This window comes from Homalodisca vitripennis, chromosome 4, assembly GCF_021130785.1.
Source record: "Homalodisca vitripennis isolate AUS2020 chromosome 4, UT_GWSS_2.1, whole genome shotgun sequence".
NCBI classification, from domain to species: Eukaryota; Metazoa; Arthropoda; class Insecta; order Hemiptera; family Cicadellidae; genus Homalodisca; species Homalodisca vitripennis.
In genome coordinates, this window is record NC_060210.1 from 145,430,348 (window position 1) to 145,448,485 (window position 18,138).

Below are 18,138 nucleotides of genomic sequence, written 5' to 3' on the forward strand. Positions count from 1 at the left end.
AGGTATAAACCAACAAAAAGTCAACCCTCCCTGGAGACATGCTAATATTTGTATATTTCTTATTATAACAAAATGATGTTGTTGGGCTGAAGCCTATTACTAGAGGGGCTAGAAAAATTTGTATTTCTCTCTGTCTATCTGTCTTGATAACAATATCTTGAAAACAAACTGACCTATACAAATGAAAATTTGCATAAAGTTTCATTTTAATATTAGCAACATTGACTTCTATGATGGTGTCCTGTCACCCCCCGTATGATTTAACTGAGTGTTAGCAAATATTTTTAACACTGCTATTATGGGTAATCATGATGGCAACAAGAAAATAGCAGAATAAATTTGCAAACAACCTTTGTACAACCATAAGAGATTTTAATAAGTGACATTTTTATTCATAGAGTAAAAATAATATCTAATAGACTGGAGTAAATGTAAAATATTTGTGACAATATTTCGTTTCAACAACGTACTTGCTTTGCTGTAATATGCTCACACTCGCTCACTGGGAAACTTTTATCATTTGCACACTGCTATATAAAACTATACAAAAATATATGACCTTTTAGGTTACTATAAAATGTTTTAATTACTTCTGACCACATTATGTTATACCTGTACAGGTATATATCTATGGAATAAAGTATATCTAAAATTTATCCTTACAAGAAAAGACAAGTCGGATTACTGTAGTTTTATTTATTTTTATTGTTTACGGTTTCATATTTCACAAATCCTTCCAAAGAACAGCCTTGCTGCTGAACTATTTGCGTTGCACACCAAATTCCACAAGAGATGCACTGTTCTAGAGGACGATTCTGAATAAATTGAGCCAAGAATCCTGAAACAATTGACCATAATTTAATTTATCCTCTGTTCTAACAAGTACTTAAACTAATAAACATTTTTAACACTTGTAAATAATAACCAAGTAATTAGTTTTTTATGTAACTTTTATTTTAACAAACACTATTAATAAATGTATTATCGCCTGAATGAAATGTTTTCATCAAAATCTTCAAACAATTCTTCATTTTCATCCAATTGTAATACACATTGTAATAGGAGTTGTGTATGGACAAAAACCTATCCAAATGTATAAGTAGATGGACTAAAAACACAAAGCTGATGGTTCCAGATTGAGATTTATCAACAATTCTCAAGTTTTGCAGCAGTTTCAGGAGTAAGTGGTCGAGCAATTTTGTAGAGTTTAGTTTGATATTGTTTTGAAGTAGCAGGTGCAAATTTATTGTGTGGGCAATGCTACAATGCATAGTAATTCATTGCTTTCTACTTTGCTTTATCTTGTTTTGTTAAGAATATTGGTTTTAAAGACCTTGACCAGGGATGTAGGATTTGAGAATTGAGAGCCAACCTTTAGCTTTTGCTAATAATTTTCTCAAGTACAGAATTAAATAGTCTTCTGACAACACCGAACAGGTAATCTGGAGAAGGAGGGAGCAGTGTTTGGGAGCCCTTTATGTTATGCCTAAGTGCTCTATGTTGCTCATCTAAGAAGACCAAAGTACTTTAAGTTATCCTATGTTAATCTTAGGAGTAGCTGCATTTACCATACTTTTCAGACGTTTGCTTCTGAGGTAAAAACCTAGCGTAGACTTTGAGTCAGGATCAACAAATGGTGGATGAGGACATTCACATTGTATTTTTCATGAGATAACGAAGACTCCTTTCAAGTTTAACAGAACTTGTTTCTCTTTTCTCTCTGTTTCTATAACATTTTTTGTGGTTGCTAATTAATGTTGGGAAAGTTAAGATTGTTAGATCACTCAATTTGTGGTTTATTTCAGTAAGGGCTGTGGTTACCCAATATGTACTCAATGAATGTTCATGCAACAGTGTAAACTGGTGGAATAAAGGGTATCTCTCTGGTTTGGCCTCAGTAGGTTACAAAGATTGTTCAAGTTGTCATCCCTGGTTGTTACATCAGTTTCAAGTTCCAAATAATTGAGGTGCAGCTTGACTGAGCTTGCAAACTTGCTAACTTGTTAAACCTATAAGTGGCAAGCGCCGTCACAGCCATCGCTTCACATTTAAGGCTGTTGCTCCGCAACCGTCCCTTATTTTTAGGCCTAGTTTTGAACTATTGTATTCTCCATGAAATTTCCTATAAATATCATATAGTATAGTGTGTAATTCATGTATACTAATGTTTGCTGGCTTAAGTGAATCCCAACAGTTTTTCTTTTGACCTGGCGGCAGACGAGAGAACAGCCGTCTACTCGTCTCGTCACTGTTTTGTTTGGCGACTTTGCGTACTGTTATTGTCCAGTATATTATTATTGTTTATCGCGTTGTTTGTGTTACTTGAAAATGTTGGTTTTTAGTGATATTCTTGAATTATTGCAAGAGGAAACTCTTAGTTCTGACGAGGAAAGTGATGTGCCCGCTGATGAAATAGCGGATAATGTTTCGTTTGCGAGATTTTTTCGTCAAGCAGTGAAGACGAAAACCAATTTAGTGATGAAGATTCAAGTGCATCTGACTCTGAAACCCCCCTTGTATATAGACTTTCACAACCCCCACAGCCTCGTACTTGGATCCAAGTACTTTCCCATCCACAACGCGAGCCAGACAGAAATATTGAAACTGAGTTTAGTGTAAGAAACCCTGGAAATCAAAGACTGTCCTGCCAGAAAACTCTAGCCCTATAGAGTATTTTTACCTTTTTCTTGACCAACTAACCTATGGAATCTGATAAACAAACAAACTTTTATGCTGCAAAAACTATGAGAGACAAAAGGAATTCTGTGAGCTTAGACGATTTTCTGAGCTGAAAGAATGGGTACACCTCACAGAAAGTGAAATAAAAACCTTTATAGCATTGATACTAAATATCGGACTAGTAAGGCAAAAAAATATAGTTGATTACTGGAGTACCTAAAGTAATAGATACCATCCATTTTTTCCCGAGAACATGACTCAGAAAATGTCAACTTATTAGCTCTATGTTTCATGTAAGCCACTCTCAAAATATACAACGTAGTGATCCAAATTTTGATCCATGGAATAAAATTAGGACATTTTATGATTATTTCAATTTAAAACTAAAAGAGCATTTTGTACCTTGGCAAAATCTTGCAATAGACGAGTCCCCCATAGCTATGAAAAACCATTGTGTATTTATAATGTACATGCCGAATAAAAAACATGCCCGATATGGGATAAACAAATTTGAGATGTGTGATAGCAACACAAATTATGTTTTGAATATGGCATTGTACACTGGAAAATACTTTTTAACACAAAATCCAGGCTCATTCACATAAAAAGTTGTGATTGACCATTTAACTTCTTGTAACCTTCTAAATAAATATCATCATGTTTTTACAGATAATTACTACACTAAACTCCCACTGGCCCGTGAATTACTAAGTAAGAAAACATTTTTGACTGGAACAATAAATAAAAATTTTAAGAATTGTGTAAGAATTTCAGTTGGGGGAGCAAGAAAGTATTTACTATAGGCAAGGTGAAATTTTGCTTGTAAAATACAAACAAAATCTAGGAAACCTGTATATTTATTAACAACTGGCTGTCACGCTGAAAATAAATTAATTACCAGCAAAAGTGGACTGCAAGCAGTAAAACCAGTTGTTATAAATAAATACAACTTAAAAATGGACGCTGTGGACAGCAGTAACAAGAGTATTTATCACCTTTCTTGCGCAAGACAAAGCAAGAAGTATTGGAAACAGATATTTTTCAATATGCTTGACATCGCGATGTTCCCTACATATTGTATTTCCAAAACTCAGACAAGCCTAATGGCAAGAGATGATTTTGTAGATTCAGTGGTTCAAGAATTAGTAAGAAAAGAAACCATTCCTGACACTTTGGTTGTAGGTCCACACCAAGCAGAGGCCCTAGGAAAAAACATGCAATTGTTCATTTAGAAGGAAAAAAAGAAAGGGTTTGCATAATTTGCGCAAAAAGACCCTACAGTAAAAAGAAAGAAAAGTGTATACTGGTGCCCAGGCTGCAACTGTGGCATTCATCCACTGTGCTATGACAAACTAAGCCACTATTATAGGCCCTAAACTACTGGGAGGAAAAGACAAGCCCCTTCTACTGACTCGGAGTAAAAAAAACTAGTTTGTACATAGATTTAATTTTTTCCCATATAAAAAACTTTTTTGTTCTTGTAAATAGAAAAAAATGTATAGGAAGAGAAGTAATTTGTTTAGAATAAAAATTGTGTATATTCTGTGAATTTGACATTATTTTGTAGCTCCAGTAGTTTCAAAGTGACGGACAGTAGAACTCAAAAATTATTTTTTCTAAAAGAAAATCTTCACACATCTACAATGATATTCATCTGAAAATAAAGGTAAGGAACCAAATATTATATTTATTCTTATTCTATAGTTCGTAAGGAAAACAAAAATATATAATGTTGCTAGGTTATCACTTAGACGATATTTTCTAAAAATAAGTTTAACGATCACGGCAATTTACCCGAAAACGGCCTGCCCACTGAGACAAAAAAATGACCGCCACTTATAGGGTTAAGGCATAGCTATTTATTAAGTAACTGAACTAGAAATGGCGAGCCAAAGCAGTTCACAGGTTCAATGAAAAGTTTTGAACGTATGGAGAGTACGAAGTTTGACTGCTATGAGTGTAATCTACATCACTTAAAATCTAAGGTCAAGATTCATGCAACATCATGTGTTCATTTTGTCCACTTTCAAATCAATCGCTTCATTACAAGAATTTGACGTACTAGGCATGTTTATTTTGTTGTAATACGGGAGTAGAATTGTGCAAGAGCTACAATGAGCGCTTGTGTTGCTTTCCAACAACCATTGGGATCAACAAGTGCTCAATTACAGCTCTGTAGCTAACCTGAATGATCTGTTCTATGTTCTACATTTTTAATTATCTCTATATTATCGAATCCCCCCTGTGTATGGTTTTGCCAGTGATACAGGGTTTCTCTGCAAGAAACCTGTCTGCGGCAGACATTTACAAAGTTTATGGTGCTAGTATCATGAGTGAAAGACGGCAAGGTGTGTAAGTGGCCATAAAACATTATGACGTAAGCTTCAATGTCTTTTATCACGACCGATTTGGTGCCTTCAGTCGAAAAGAACACTTTTGAGAACAGAATCTTCATAATAATTACTTTCTTAAACCAATTTCTCACGTGTGTAAGTCAGTACTATAAAGAAAATAATTTTTAAAAATTTAAGAAACTGTGTTCTTGTTGAGTCTTTATGATCTCACACTGCAGGTTAGACCCAAACTTCATTACATTCTTTTGTCTGGGAAGTTTCAAACCACTAACCCTATAGCCTGACCTTGCAACAAGCGTTTTGATATTTTCTGGCATCACAATCATCACGTTGGTGGATTGTCACGACTTCAATTGTAACAAAGAAGTGAAATGGTTACTGAAGAAGGCAGCGAGCTTCTATGAAACGGGTCTTAATTTAATTGATAACTATAATAAGGATTTAAACAAACTTGGCAGATGTGCTTTAAGGGAAGCAAAGAAACATAGTAATGAGAACTTTATTGAAGGGTCAACGAATAAGTGCAAGGCTGCGTGGACTGTTATTAATAAAGCCCAGAAGAGGACTACTAGCTGCGGTAAAGCTCCTGACATCTCCCCTGATGACTTCAACAGCTTCTTCAATCTCTTCGGTCAAAGAAATAAGTACCAAAGTAAGTGTGTCAGTGAATAGCTCTCTTGCCTATTTAGAAAATGCTGGCAGCTTAAGGCCTAAGTGCCTGCTGTGAGTTCTTTCCTGTGTCAACTGAAGATGTGCATGGGTTAATATTATCATTGAATAAATCCTCATCGAAGGATATGTATGGCCTATCTAGTGATTTAATTAAAAATGTGAGTGAATTTATAGCTTATCCTCTGTCTTATTGTATAAATCGTTGTATAGAAGAAGGGGTATTTCCTGATTGTCTTAAAATCTCAAGAGTTGTACCTGTATATAAGAAAGGAGAGCACCATCTGCCAAATAGCTATTATAGGCCTATATCTTGTATCCCTGTTATAGGAAAAATATTTGAGAAAGTACTTAAAAAACAGGTATGTAAATATTTTGAAACTAATAATATTTTCTGTAATGATCAATATGGTTTTCGAACTGGCAGATCTACTGCTCAAGCTGTTGATACCTTAGTAGGCCATTTATTACTAACTTTCGAAGATGCTTGCGATGCTCGTCACGCTTTGTGACCTGACCAAAGCTTTTGATGTGGTTAAAGCATGTTATATTGTTGAAGAAATTAGAGTACTATGGATTTCATGGTAAAGAACTAGCTATATTCAAATCATACTTCGAAAATCGTAGACAAATTGTACATATAGGTGATGAATCCTCTCATACTGCTTATGTAACAGCTGGCGTACCTCAGGGCTCTGTATTGGGGCCTGCACTTTTTTTGGTAATGATTAATGACCTAAGTAGTAATATTCCCTGTCCACATTACTATGTATGCTGATGATAATACCTTGTTAAATCGTAATAACTCAAATGACATAACACCCTTAGCTACATCTGTAAATAATTCCATTGACACAGGCAATCTCCTAGTTTGATGCCAATGGTTTCTTTTTAAATTCTGACAAAACCAAGCACTTGTATGTTACCCTTAAATCTGTAAATAATATTCCTGAGGGCTGTGATACTTCTGTGGTCTTACTCGGATTGCATAATTGATTCTAGGCTAAGTTGGAATGTAACATATTGATGTTGTTTGTAAAAAAATTAAGCAGAGTAATATATTTATTAGTTTAATTTAAGAAAAACATGTCACTTTAATGTACCTGAAAATGGCATACATTTGTATTAAACATCGGTTATACAGCAGTTGAAGTGTTTGTTCCTTCCACAACACCCCTCCTCCCTTCGGTCATCACCCGCCGTGTTGAGGTGGACCTCAGCACACCAGCCAAGTGAGTCAAACTTTCACCCCCCTGTGGCGGTCGCTACGCCACAAATTTGGTGGAGGCGCCGTGTTAACTAGACCCACGTAAGGACCGAGGACACATGGGTGGTAAGAGGTGCTGTACGTATATTTGTTTTTCCTTTTCTGGAGACCAACCTTAGGTTAAATTAGTAAGATCGGATCAGTAAAGGACGCCTTGGCCAGATGGAGTATAGTAATGAGGTAAGGAAGAGTGTATTAAAAAGATATTTCAACCCGACAAGACCTAAAATTAGATTAATAACAGTTTTGAATTTCCATGTTTTTCTTGGTAATTTAAGTAGTTTTAGTGTGTGTAAGTCAAATTTTTGCCCTAATTAAGAAATTTGTGGTATTTATGGTATTCACGGTTTAATAGGCGGAGAGGAGTAGTAGTAGGGTTGCGATAGTCGTCTGTCCTTAGGTGTGTCGGGTTTCTTTGCAATAACTATGACTACTAAAGTAGCAAATTGTGATTACGTACTAGTTAGATCTTCGTCGAAATTAGTGTATATATTAGTGCGAAATTCGGGCAGTTGAACGGGTCGCTAAGTGATAATGTGTAGTGATTCAGTGAGCTAAGATTGTGATTGTAGGCTAGCTGGCCTGCCTCCTCTTATCGTATTTTAATTACCACTGTGTATAAGTACATAAATCTGTAAAAATGTGGAAATATGATGTGTGATGTGATGCCTACTATATCAGAGGATAGTATTAGTCCGAGAAGTTCTCAATTTTCGGGAGGAAGATGCAAATTTTGAACAGCTTATGGTTTTCTATGTTGGACGAAAGGGATAAGCTTATGGAAAGTTTAAGGGAAACTCAGGAGCGTTTAGGGGAAACTGAAGCAAAACTCCCTGAAGTAGAAAAGGAAAGGGATTCTCTACAACGTCAGATTTTGGCCAACCTACCCCAGGAGTTCGCCACCCTGACCCAAGGAACTGAACCAGGCGAGGGAACAGTGCTCAATTCCAGCTTGAAAACTTTGAACATATTACAATGCTAATATTACAGAGCTAAATAAACGTGCAACTGGGCTGAACAATGTATTTGTAGTTACATCAAAATGTTATAATAAGGCTAATTATATAAATCTAACCAATCATTTATGTTAATTTTTGAAATATTCATGTTTTATTGATTAATCATTGTATTATTTTGTTATCAATGATATATGGTTTGTTACTATTATTTATATATTATATAATTATATTCACTTTGCATTTGATAAGGGTTTGTAGGTTAATAGTTATCGGTTTTACATAAATAGCTTTGCACAACTTGTATTGATACCGAAAGACCATCTGTTATTCGGTTAGCTGTTAAGAAACCGTAATGGCAACCACACTCATTTGATAACTGTAGGGTAGATTAGGGCTCTCATACTAAAAAATTATTTTGTTTTTAAATTAGGACTCATTGACCTAAACCGGTCTACCAAGGTGTAGAGCCAACTATGGACTGTAGCTCCTCAGGGCCTAAACAGCCTAGTGTTTGTGATTCAGCGACCTGGCGACAGCGTTCTCTACGATTGGAGGTTCCAGGTCCCTAATAATGCCCCCTCTACCCTGTGATGCTGGAGAAGAAATTAAACCCTGGGGGTGTGTAGAAGAGATCTACGTGGGGGTGTGTGACGATGGGTACCCCCCTCCCATCGTCGGGGCCACGAGAGGAGGGATGGAGTGCGAAGAACGAGTGGACAGCAGCGTCAGTGTGGAGTGTGGTGCGAGGTGCGGATGTAGACGACAGCGAGGAGCCACACCAGGGGTCCTATGTGAGAGCCCTGCCTTCCCCGGTCGGGTCATTAGGTCGGGTTCGCGCTTTTTTTTGTTACGTCACAATGGCCGTGATGTGTCGGTTAGGGTTGATCTGCGGAGTTAGATAGGTCTACGTCACAATATGATTAATGTTTTTTGACATACAATATTTTGTTATCAGCTTTGACTGTGATGATAACCAATGCACTAATGATAATGAATGGTACATGTGTCGAGTTACCTGTAGGTTATGGTCTTGTTATAAATTTGAAAGCAAAACACTCCAATAATATACTTTTTATTTTTGTGAGACCATTTGTGTTCAAGAAACATATTATCAGACCCACATGTGTTCCTTGAACATGAACGGCCTCACAAAAATAAAAAGTATGTTATTGGGATGTTTGTTTTCAAATTTATAAATAATTCTTTATTGTTTTAATTAAAGAAAAGAGCTTCTAGAATGTATGATCCTGTTACTTTCAGTTTGCTTAACTCATCTGTTTATTCTTTCATTACAAAACAAATTATATGAAAAGGTTGTGCAAGAATAAAGTAAAACATATACATTTATATGTATACCAAAAACAGGCATGTATGTATAAAAATAGGAACAAAACTCAAACACAGTATTCATTGAATGAAGTTACACGAATGCTAGAGACTGTTCATCTTACACATCTAAAGACCTATAACGTGATAAAATGACTACGCACATCTATTTATGGATACTGAAATGTATATGAGGGCTATCCAGAAAGTAGATAACGTTTTGATGCAAACAAAAACATGGTACCAGAAAAAAAATTGTATTATATATATTTGAGAGTGACACTGAAATACTATTTTGCAACAGTCACCATACAAATTTAAGCACTTATCATAGTGGTGAACTTCGAAATTCTTGCGTTGAAAATTCTGCTGCCTGAGACTTAAACCAGGTAGTCACACCCTCCTACAGTTCCACGTCGTCATCAATGCGCTATGTCACAAGCCCGGTTTTCATTGCAGGAAACAGGTGGTAGTCACTGGGTGCAAGATCGGGACTGTATAAAGCGGATAAGGAAACACCTTCCACTTATAAGCATCTAGGACTTTTCGAGTCTGATTTGCTGTGTGTGGTTGGGCATTGTCGTGTAAAAACTAAATTTTCAAACTTAACTTTCCTCTGCACTTGTTTTGAATTGCTCTTCTTAATTTTTGCAAGGTTTCCCAATACCTCGCAAAATTAATGATTGTGTCAAGTTGTAAAAAAGAATTTGTTTCCTGTTCCAAAAAACAATTTTCCCATAATATTCCGTGCTGACAATGTTTGCATGCATTTCCTTGGTTTTTTGGGAAAGTGTGTGTGCCCCCACTCCATAGACTGTAATTTGGTTTCACAATTCACGTCTTTTACCTAAGACTCATCCCCTGTAATAATTTGATCAAGCAGAAAGTTACCACCTTTTACGTGTCCAAACATGTCAATGAAGCAGCCATGCACTCATTATTATAGGTTTCTATTAGGATTTTCCGTACCCATCTTACATAAAATTAAGGTAACCCAAATTCAGTGTAACACTTTCGTGTAATAAACTCCTTGAAATCTGAAGAAAAATAAGTGAGAATTTTGTTATTGTGAATCAGCGGTCTTTAATCTTCTCATCGATTAGATGACAATTTCATTGGTCACAATGTTTGGTCGTTCACTTTGTTTGTAATTATGCACAATAGTTCAGCCATTTTTAAACCTAATGCACTACTATTAGTTCTGCCCCTAGTGGCTACAAAGCTAAATGTAATCTGTTTTCTGGATAGCCCTTGTACATTAACTCTTATGACATTTTAAAATGAATTTATTTTACAAGTGCAGTAATAATAGTGTTATCCTTAAAAAATTAATTTTATTTTTACAAACAAAACCTTTTTCATGATAATTACATGGAATTTTTAAACTTATGCAAATAAATAATTTAAAAAGTTCAAATTTACAGTAAAAACATATTAAATCTGTTCGGCAGTAAAATAAATGTATATATTATAATCTAAATAACTGGTTTTAAGACAAGTGTTTTGTACTATATTTGTACTTTTTTTGCACTAATTTGGATTTCATATTACCTGCAGTAATTCCATTACTCTGTAAAATCAGGATTTTGGGCAATTTGAAATAGATAGTATTTGAAAATTAAACCACTGGGTTATTATTTAAGAAATTCAAAATTACTATACCTCCAACAAATGCATCTCCAGCTCCAGTTGTATCTATTACTTTTTCAGGACTAAGTTGTATAACCGGATACTCTTTTGTCACTCCGTCTAAAAACAAATATAAACTAACAGTAAGCATTGAAAAGAATGATACCACATTATTAAACTAAAAACTATTGTTAAAAAAAAACAATAGTCTTAACATCATCCCACAACTGTAAAACAATAAGCAGACATTATACAATACAGAAACACAACTTACATGATGTAAATTTCCAACTTATAGACACCTACAAAGGAACCAGACTTCAAATTCAGTCTACAATTGAAAAAAAACCATCAGTAGTTTTGTAACATGAGATAAAACATAAATACACAATTTTGTACTACAGTCTGAGCAGCAAAGCTGTTAATGGACACATACAGGTTCTATAAAAGAAATTCAAGTCTGATTCAGTGTGATTGCAGTACTGTGGTGTTGTCTGGGCTTATTTATTACGACTATCTCTAAGATATTCACAAATAAAATAAGAGCTGCTATTTGAATGAAATGTCAAGGACTCTTTGACTGGTAGACTGAAAGCTGTGATTTTACATCATGACGTGTACCAACACACAGCAAAGGAAACATAAGAAACTGGGGTGAGAGATTCTTCCACATCACTCGTACAGCTCCGATCTTGACATCAGACTTCAATTTACTTTAAACCCCATAAAAAGACTCTATGTGGAAAAAATTTTCAATCCAAGGAGAAGGTGTTAAATATTGGATATGAAAGTGATTTTAAGACCATTAATGTTTTAAATCAACTTATCATTATTATTATAAGGATGGTGATACAAAAAAACTCTATCAAATTGTGCCTGTAAAAATTACCTTTTGCAACAATGACTGGATCACAGCCTTGAGTTAAGACTACTATCCTTTGTTGAGGCCGGAGTTTAGGCATATGACTCAACTCCAGGGCTATTTCATGTAGATCTTTCACTTGTTTAAATTTAAGTTCCTTAGCAAATACTCGAGCTTCCTACAACAAAGTAGAGAGTTTATTAATTACATTACACATAAATAATATCTGTAAATTAATTATTCCAGTTAATGTGTATTTTTAAGGAGAAAGATTGAAATATGGAGGGGACAGGTAACGGAGGCATTGGAATGAGAGCTGGGAGATACAAAACACAGATTTAGAATATTGACTTCTATATTCTATTTTATATGCTATTAAAAGTGTGACTAAAAACTAACTGGCAACTTACTTTAAAAGTATCTTAAGAAAATAACTATATAAAACAATAGGAGTGAAACATACAATTATAATTACCATAGAGCTGCAGAATATGGACATGTGAATGTCAATTTAGACCAAATCTACCTTCCTCTTATTGCAGCATCTGAAATCTGATGCTGTCACAGACTTGACTCTTTGAATCTGGAGTCATGTTCATCTGAAGAGATAAAAAAAACAGTTGGTGACGAAGAAGCTCAAAATGAACTTCTTACGTCTTTTTGACATCAAAGACACATAGATAACAAAACATAGTGTAATCTAGGTGAAGAGGTATTCTCATTGTCTCATCAGGTGCACTATGGTGTTTTAGATGTGATATCAAAGCGTTTTCTACACATAATGTAGCTATAGAGGGAAGAGTTGTTTTAGTACATATTGTTGAGTTAATAATAAAATAAAGATGAACTGGAGCTTAACTGTATAATATTCACTGTCAAGTCTGTGACAATGTCGGGTTTCAAATGCTACAAAAGAGGAAGGTGAACTGGAGCTAAATTCAACATTTATATTGAACTAACCTTTCCACCAGAGCTATGCTATGTGAAGAAAACATATTATGGTAAACCTACTGAAATAAAACATACTACAGTTTTTCGGGAATTCCTCTAGACTTTAAAGTAAGGGTTTAAAAGACTAATATGTTCCCATTAGTTCCTCGATGGGATTTACTAGGTACAAAATTATCCCTCATTTCTTTAAAAAATATATTGTACAGTTACACTGCAGTACTAGTGCTGTGATTGACATCATAGTTCGTAATGAGAAAACTTCCAGGAACAATCTGAAATAGACTTAAAAACCAGGAATTTTCATCGTAGAAGATATGGAAGAGGATCTCCTCATTTTCAACAGTCCGGACTATCGACCAGGCAGTCCAGCGAGACCCAGCTGTACTCAAGTGTATGAGCCATGGACGCTTATGTGTCAGTGAATGGGGGATTGACACTTGGCGATGCTGCCTCACTGATGGAGTTGCCATCTGCATCTCCTGAGAAGTCTCAGTCTAATTATTCAAATTCAGTGGAAGCACCAGAAGAGTGGTGAACGAGAGACCTTATTAAACATCCACATCTAATACTTGCAAGGCTTCACATTTTTTATATAAATTATAATCCACGTGTCATGGCTGCTACATAATTAATGTTCGAATTATAATAAACAAAATAGATCAATTACTGCTACACTTAGATTATTTAAATAGAGAAATCAGTCTTCTTTATGACAGTGAACATTGCCTTGTGATAACAAATGCGAAGATAGCACATTTTAAACCACCTTGATGGATTTCAGGATATTTCATTTTATGGACATTAGCAGGGACATGAGGAGCAGTCTTGATAGCAGTAAACTGGCTCTATCAGCAGGTAAACAACAAGATACCTTATTGCTGTTAACTGAAAAAATGATAGAATGCACGGCAGTAGAGGTTTTGGGGCTCACGAGAACGTGACCACAGGTTGTAGAAGCTCTATACTGCCCACCTTCAGTCTAGACCATTGAATTATCTTGTTACTTTGAACATGTATAGCAGTCACTATCATAGGACACAAGAAAAGAAAGACGTGTTAATATGCAGTGATTTCAATATAGATGCCCTAACTGACACCGATACTAAAAGAGATCTCTTTGACTTACTAGATTCACACGGTTTAACCTCGCATATAACTAAGGCAACACAAATAACACGTGAATCAAACACTGCAAATGACTTTATTATACTAATTTAAAATCCTGTCACACTGAAACTGTTGAATTAGGTCTATCAGATTATAATGTGCAACATGTCCAACTGCCACACAGTGGAAAACATTCATGTCCAAAAAAATACAAAGATTGTAAGAAATTTTAATAAAATTATTAAATTAGTCTTTGTAAGAACCACGAGAAACGTCTTGGGAACAAGTTTTTAATAATAAATCTTGACTCTGGATGACTTGACTCTTTAACAAGCGTATTATTACAACTCTTTAATAATTGTTTTCCTAAACACTTTAAAAAAGAAAGAAATTTGAAAGAACTAAATCTTAGCTAATGTGTGGAATGAAAACATATTTTGAAATTCAAAAAGGTCTAAGAAAAAAGTTTTAGAGTTTAGAGGTCATTCATACTCTAAATCTTATGTTATATTTCTAAGAAAACTAATAAAATTGTTAAGAAAACCTGTCAAAGTAAAGAAATCAAAAACTCTCAAAATAATACTACAGTAACTTGTGGAATTGTGAAAATGGAGATCAGAAGAGGTATGTCAGCAAAATACATAGATTCTACTACTATCATCAGTTTGTTGTGAAAATTTAACTGATGAACATGAAATTTTTATGGCTACAAAGACTATGGCAATGTAAATACTCTATGTAGTCATCAATTCTGTGTCAACCAATATACAGAAAATAAAAATATTATATGATCGATACAAAACAAAATCTCTTATGGATGGAATGAAATCCATCACCATAAAGTTTACAAAACATAAAAGGTCTGTGCTATTGAAATAGACCTTATTTTTAATCAATCTATCGATATTTTAAAATTGGAACTTTTCCTACAAAATTGAAATTTTCTGTGGTCAAACCACTACAAGCAATCCCATAAACTGGTCTATTATAAACAGCTGTAGACCAATATACCATAATATTAATCCCTTCCATTTAAAAGATATTTGAAAAAGTTTATCTCACACGTCTATCATTTCATCTTCTTGCCAAATCTATCATTTCTCAAGATCAACAAATCTTTCAAAAGGTAAACTCTACGCATTCAGCACCTTGTTGGCTCATTAATTACACACTTGGTTACTTGGAGGAGTCACAGAGGACTCTTGAAGTATTCTATGATTTATCCAGAGCTGTAACAGATCAGTTATATGCAATGCAAATTTTGAATAGTTTGCGGGAAATCAGTAGGCGGTTACTGCTGCATACAAGACTAAATCAACTCTAGTAAAATAGTCTTGTTGTTAACTGTAATGCCGAATCATATGTGAAGGTTAAAATAATTAATAGAGAAATAGATAAATCAACTTTATACTGGAATAAATTCAAATTAATTAGATATAACAATTGGGAAATTCATATTTTATAAACATGATTAACAAAATATCAAATTCAAATGTAGTATTTTATGTCCGAGACTAAAGTGAGGGTATCCATTTCCGTCGACCCTGTTCGACCAACACATAACAGAAACGATGACAGAACTTATGATTGCATTATCCATCCACTCCTTCTATTAACCATTGATTGGTTTTTAGGTTGAAAGCAGTGTTTGTCAATAGTAGGCCCACAGAGCTCTTATACTTATACTTACACTTATGCATGGCTGTGTTTGTCAGATGTTAACACAGTAATACCATAGGGCTGTATTCTTTCACAATAATTTAATTATTCTTTCAATCTTCTTTTTCTCTTCTTAATTTATATTAACAATCTAAGTTACAATGTGGCCTAAGACGACACACATTTGACCAACACATAACAGAAACAACGACAGGATGTATGATTACATCAACCATCCAGTCCTTCTCTTAATATTGAATTAGAGGCATAGCTATTGATTGCTTTTTAGGTTGAAGGCAGTGTTTGTCAATAGTAAGCCCACAGAGCTCTTATACTTATACTTGTGCAGGGCTGTGTTGGTCAGATGTCAACAGAGGAGTCCCATAGGGCTGTATTCTTTCACCAATACTCTTCTTAATTTATATTGACAATCTAAGGTGCAATAAGAAAGATTCAAAAGATGTCATATATGCTGACGACGTTGATCTTCTACTGCTGACTGGAGATAGCTCAGACATGGTGAAAGATTGCACTTCTCATACTATAATGGAGTTAAAAGACTGATTTAAAGACACTGGGCTGTTTTTAATTTGTCAAAAACTAAGGTCGTTATCTCCATAAACAATCCAAAAAAACCCACGCTATTGATTGAATAGTGGTAGATCATGGTAGTCATCTGCAGAGTGAGATAGCATTACATTTTCTTAAGGTGACTGTTAACAACACAGCTTTGTGTGGAGACCACATATTGATAAACTTCTGCAACGCATCAACTCCTTGAGGATGTTGTTCTCCTAACTGACGGGCGATAACTCAGACATGGTGAAAGATCATGTTACTAGTGCTATAACGGAGTTAAGTAGCACACGGATTAAAGACAATGGGCTGTATTTCAATTTGTCCAAAACGAAAACAGTTAACTGAATAATTTTGGAAAGCCTCATGTTGGTGGTCAATTTGTGTTAGTTTGGATAGCCTTACATTTGTGGAGCCAATGTATACGAGGTTGAGATGTGTGCACTCCTACTTTGGTGTTGCCAATTTATAATGGGTCATGTTCTGTATAGTTTATTTCCTGACGTAAGTGGTGCCAATTTTTAAAAAGGTGTCAAACTTGTGTAATGAGTTACACAATTGTTGGATTCAAATTTGAAAGAGTGATCAATGTCCAATATATCCAAGATTTGAATGTACTATAAGAGTTCAATCATCTAAATTAGTATAGCCTAGTCACCTTTGTACTCTTGTCGATTATTTAACCCTTTTACTGCCGGCCATTTTTTTATCGTACCAGTCAAAATTGCCAAGGGGGAAAATCACTGTTGTGCATTCATTTACAAAAAATGCTGTATCTTTTTTATTTTTCATTAGATTTGCATGAATTTTTACTTTATTTACTCGTATTTAAATGCTGTTTTTTAAATAATAAAAAGAAATTTTAATTTGAAACAAACTCATTATTTAATTTTAAAAATTATGTAAATAAAAAATAAATAAAAAAATAAAAATTGTGTTTGGCATCTGATAATTTATTTTTAAAATTATACTAAAATTTTGAGCATGATATCATTATAAACTAGAGCAATTGCTTAGAACATATACCAAATTTGAAGGTGCTACCTTGAAACATAGCTGCACTATGAGGATTTTCCCAAAACTGGTAGGCCTCCTCTAGGCCTACCAGTGGAAGTTGAAGGTAAACTTATCTGTGCCACATCCCCCTCACTATCTAATAACTCCTCATTATCTGATGGTAAGATAAAGTCAGGATCGTCATCAGTGTCATCCACATCACTTTGATTGTCATCAATAGCCCTAACACTAATATCAGAATCGTTCTCGGCATCTGAATCTGACAAATTCTGAAGGAAATCAGTTCGTCTTGCACTTGTACACCACCATCGATTAGACTGTTAATTATTGTTCCCTCACTCACAGGAGAGTTAGATGTAACTCTTTTACTCATTTTATCCTTGATCAACAAAAGTAACACTTCAAAAAACTTTCGATAACATTGTAAACAACAACAATGAACGAAGATTTCAGTAATCTAACCCGATCATCTGGTTTTGACAGCTGTCTAGGTAGTTCGTCAATTCTAGTCAAAGACGACGAAAATAGAAATCCAAAGTTCTTCAAATGGCTTCTTTCATTATCCTTTCCTCCTAAACAACCAAAATACCGAATATTTCGGCATTTGAACATAACAGTAGCCAGTAACAATAAAAAAAAACAGACGTCCGACATATCGGACGTTGGCGTTTTCGGCAAAAATGCCGACGTCCGATATGTCGGACGTCGGCAGTAAAAGGGTTAAATATTTTACCTTCATTACACACTTTCAGGTGCGTTAATACTCATTCACTTTGTAATAAGAAACACCTTATTACAATTAGTTCATTATTTAATTCAGTTACATTTACTCAACTCGTGGTCGCTCAATTTCACCACTATTATTATAATTTACTTTAGAAATATAACTTACTATAAGCAAATTTTTTTCTTACATTACATTATAGAAATATCCACTTATTTGTTCAATATTTTACTAAAATCCAATAAATATAAAAAATTTGATATTTTGCATGAGCTCTCATACTAAGATGTGAATAGTGAGAGGGCCAAAAGTTCAGAAAGATGATGAAGTCAAGAGTGGGGAATAATGGAAGTAGATCC

The 18,138-nt window shown here is 34.6% G+C and overlaps 1 protein-coding gene across 3 annotated transcripts in view; it reads right to left on the reverse strand.

Moving 5' to 3' along the window:
• Positions 1–681: 681 nt before the first annotated feature.
• LOC124360261 (adenosine kinase 2-like) overlaps positions 682–18,138 on the reverse strand; it is a 44,681-nt gene continuing 27,224 nt past the window's right edge. For all 3 annotated transcript variants that reach the window (XM_046813705.1, XM_046813707.1, XM_046813706.1), the window contains exons 6-8: positions 11,773–11,923; positions 10,917–11,003; positions 682–838 (exon numbers count right to left, since the gene is read on the reverse strand). In XM_046813705.1, coding sequence (XP_046669661.1) covers positions 693–838; positions 10,917–11,003; positions 11,773–11,923 — 384 coding nt within the window. In that variant the 3' untranslated portion in view covers positions 682–692. The remainder of the gene's footprint in view (positions 839–10,916; positions 11,004–11,772; positions 11,924–18,138) is intronic.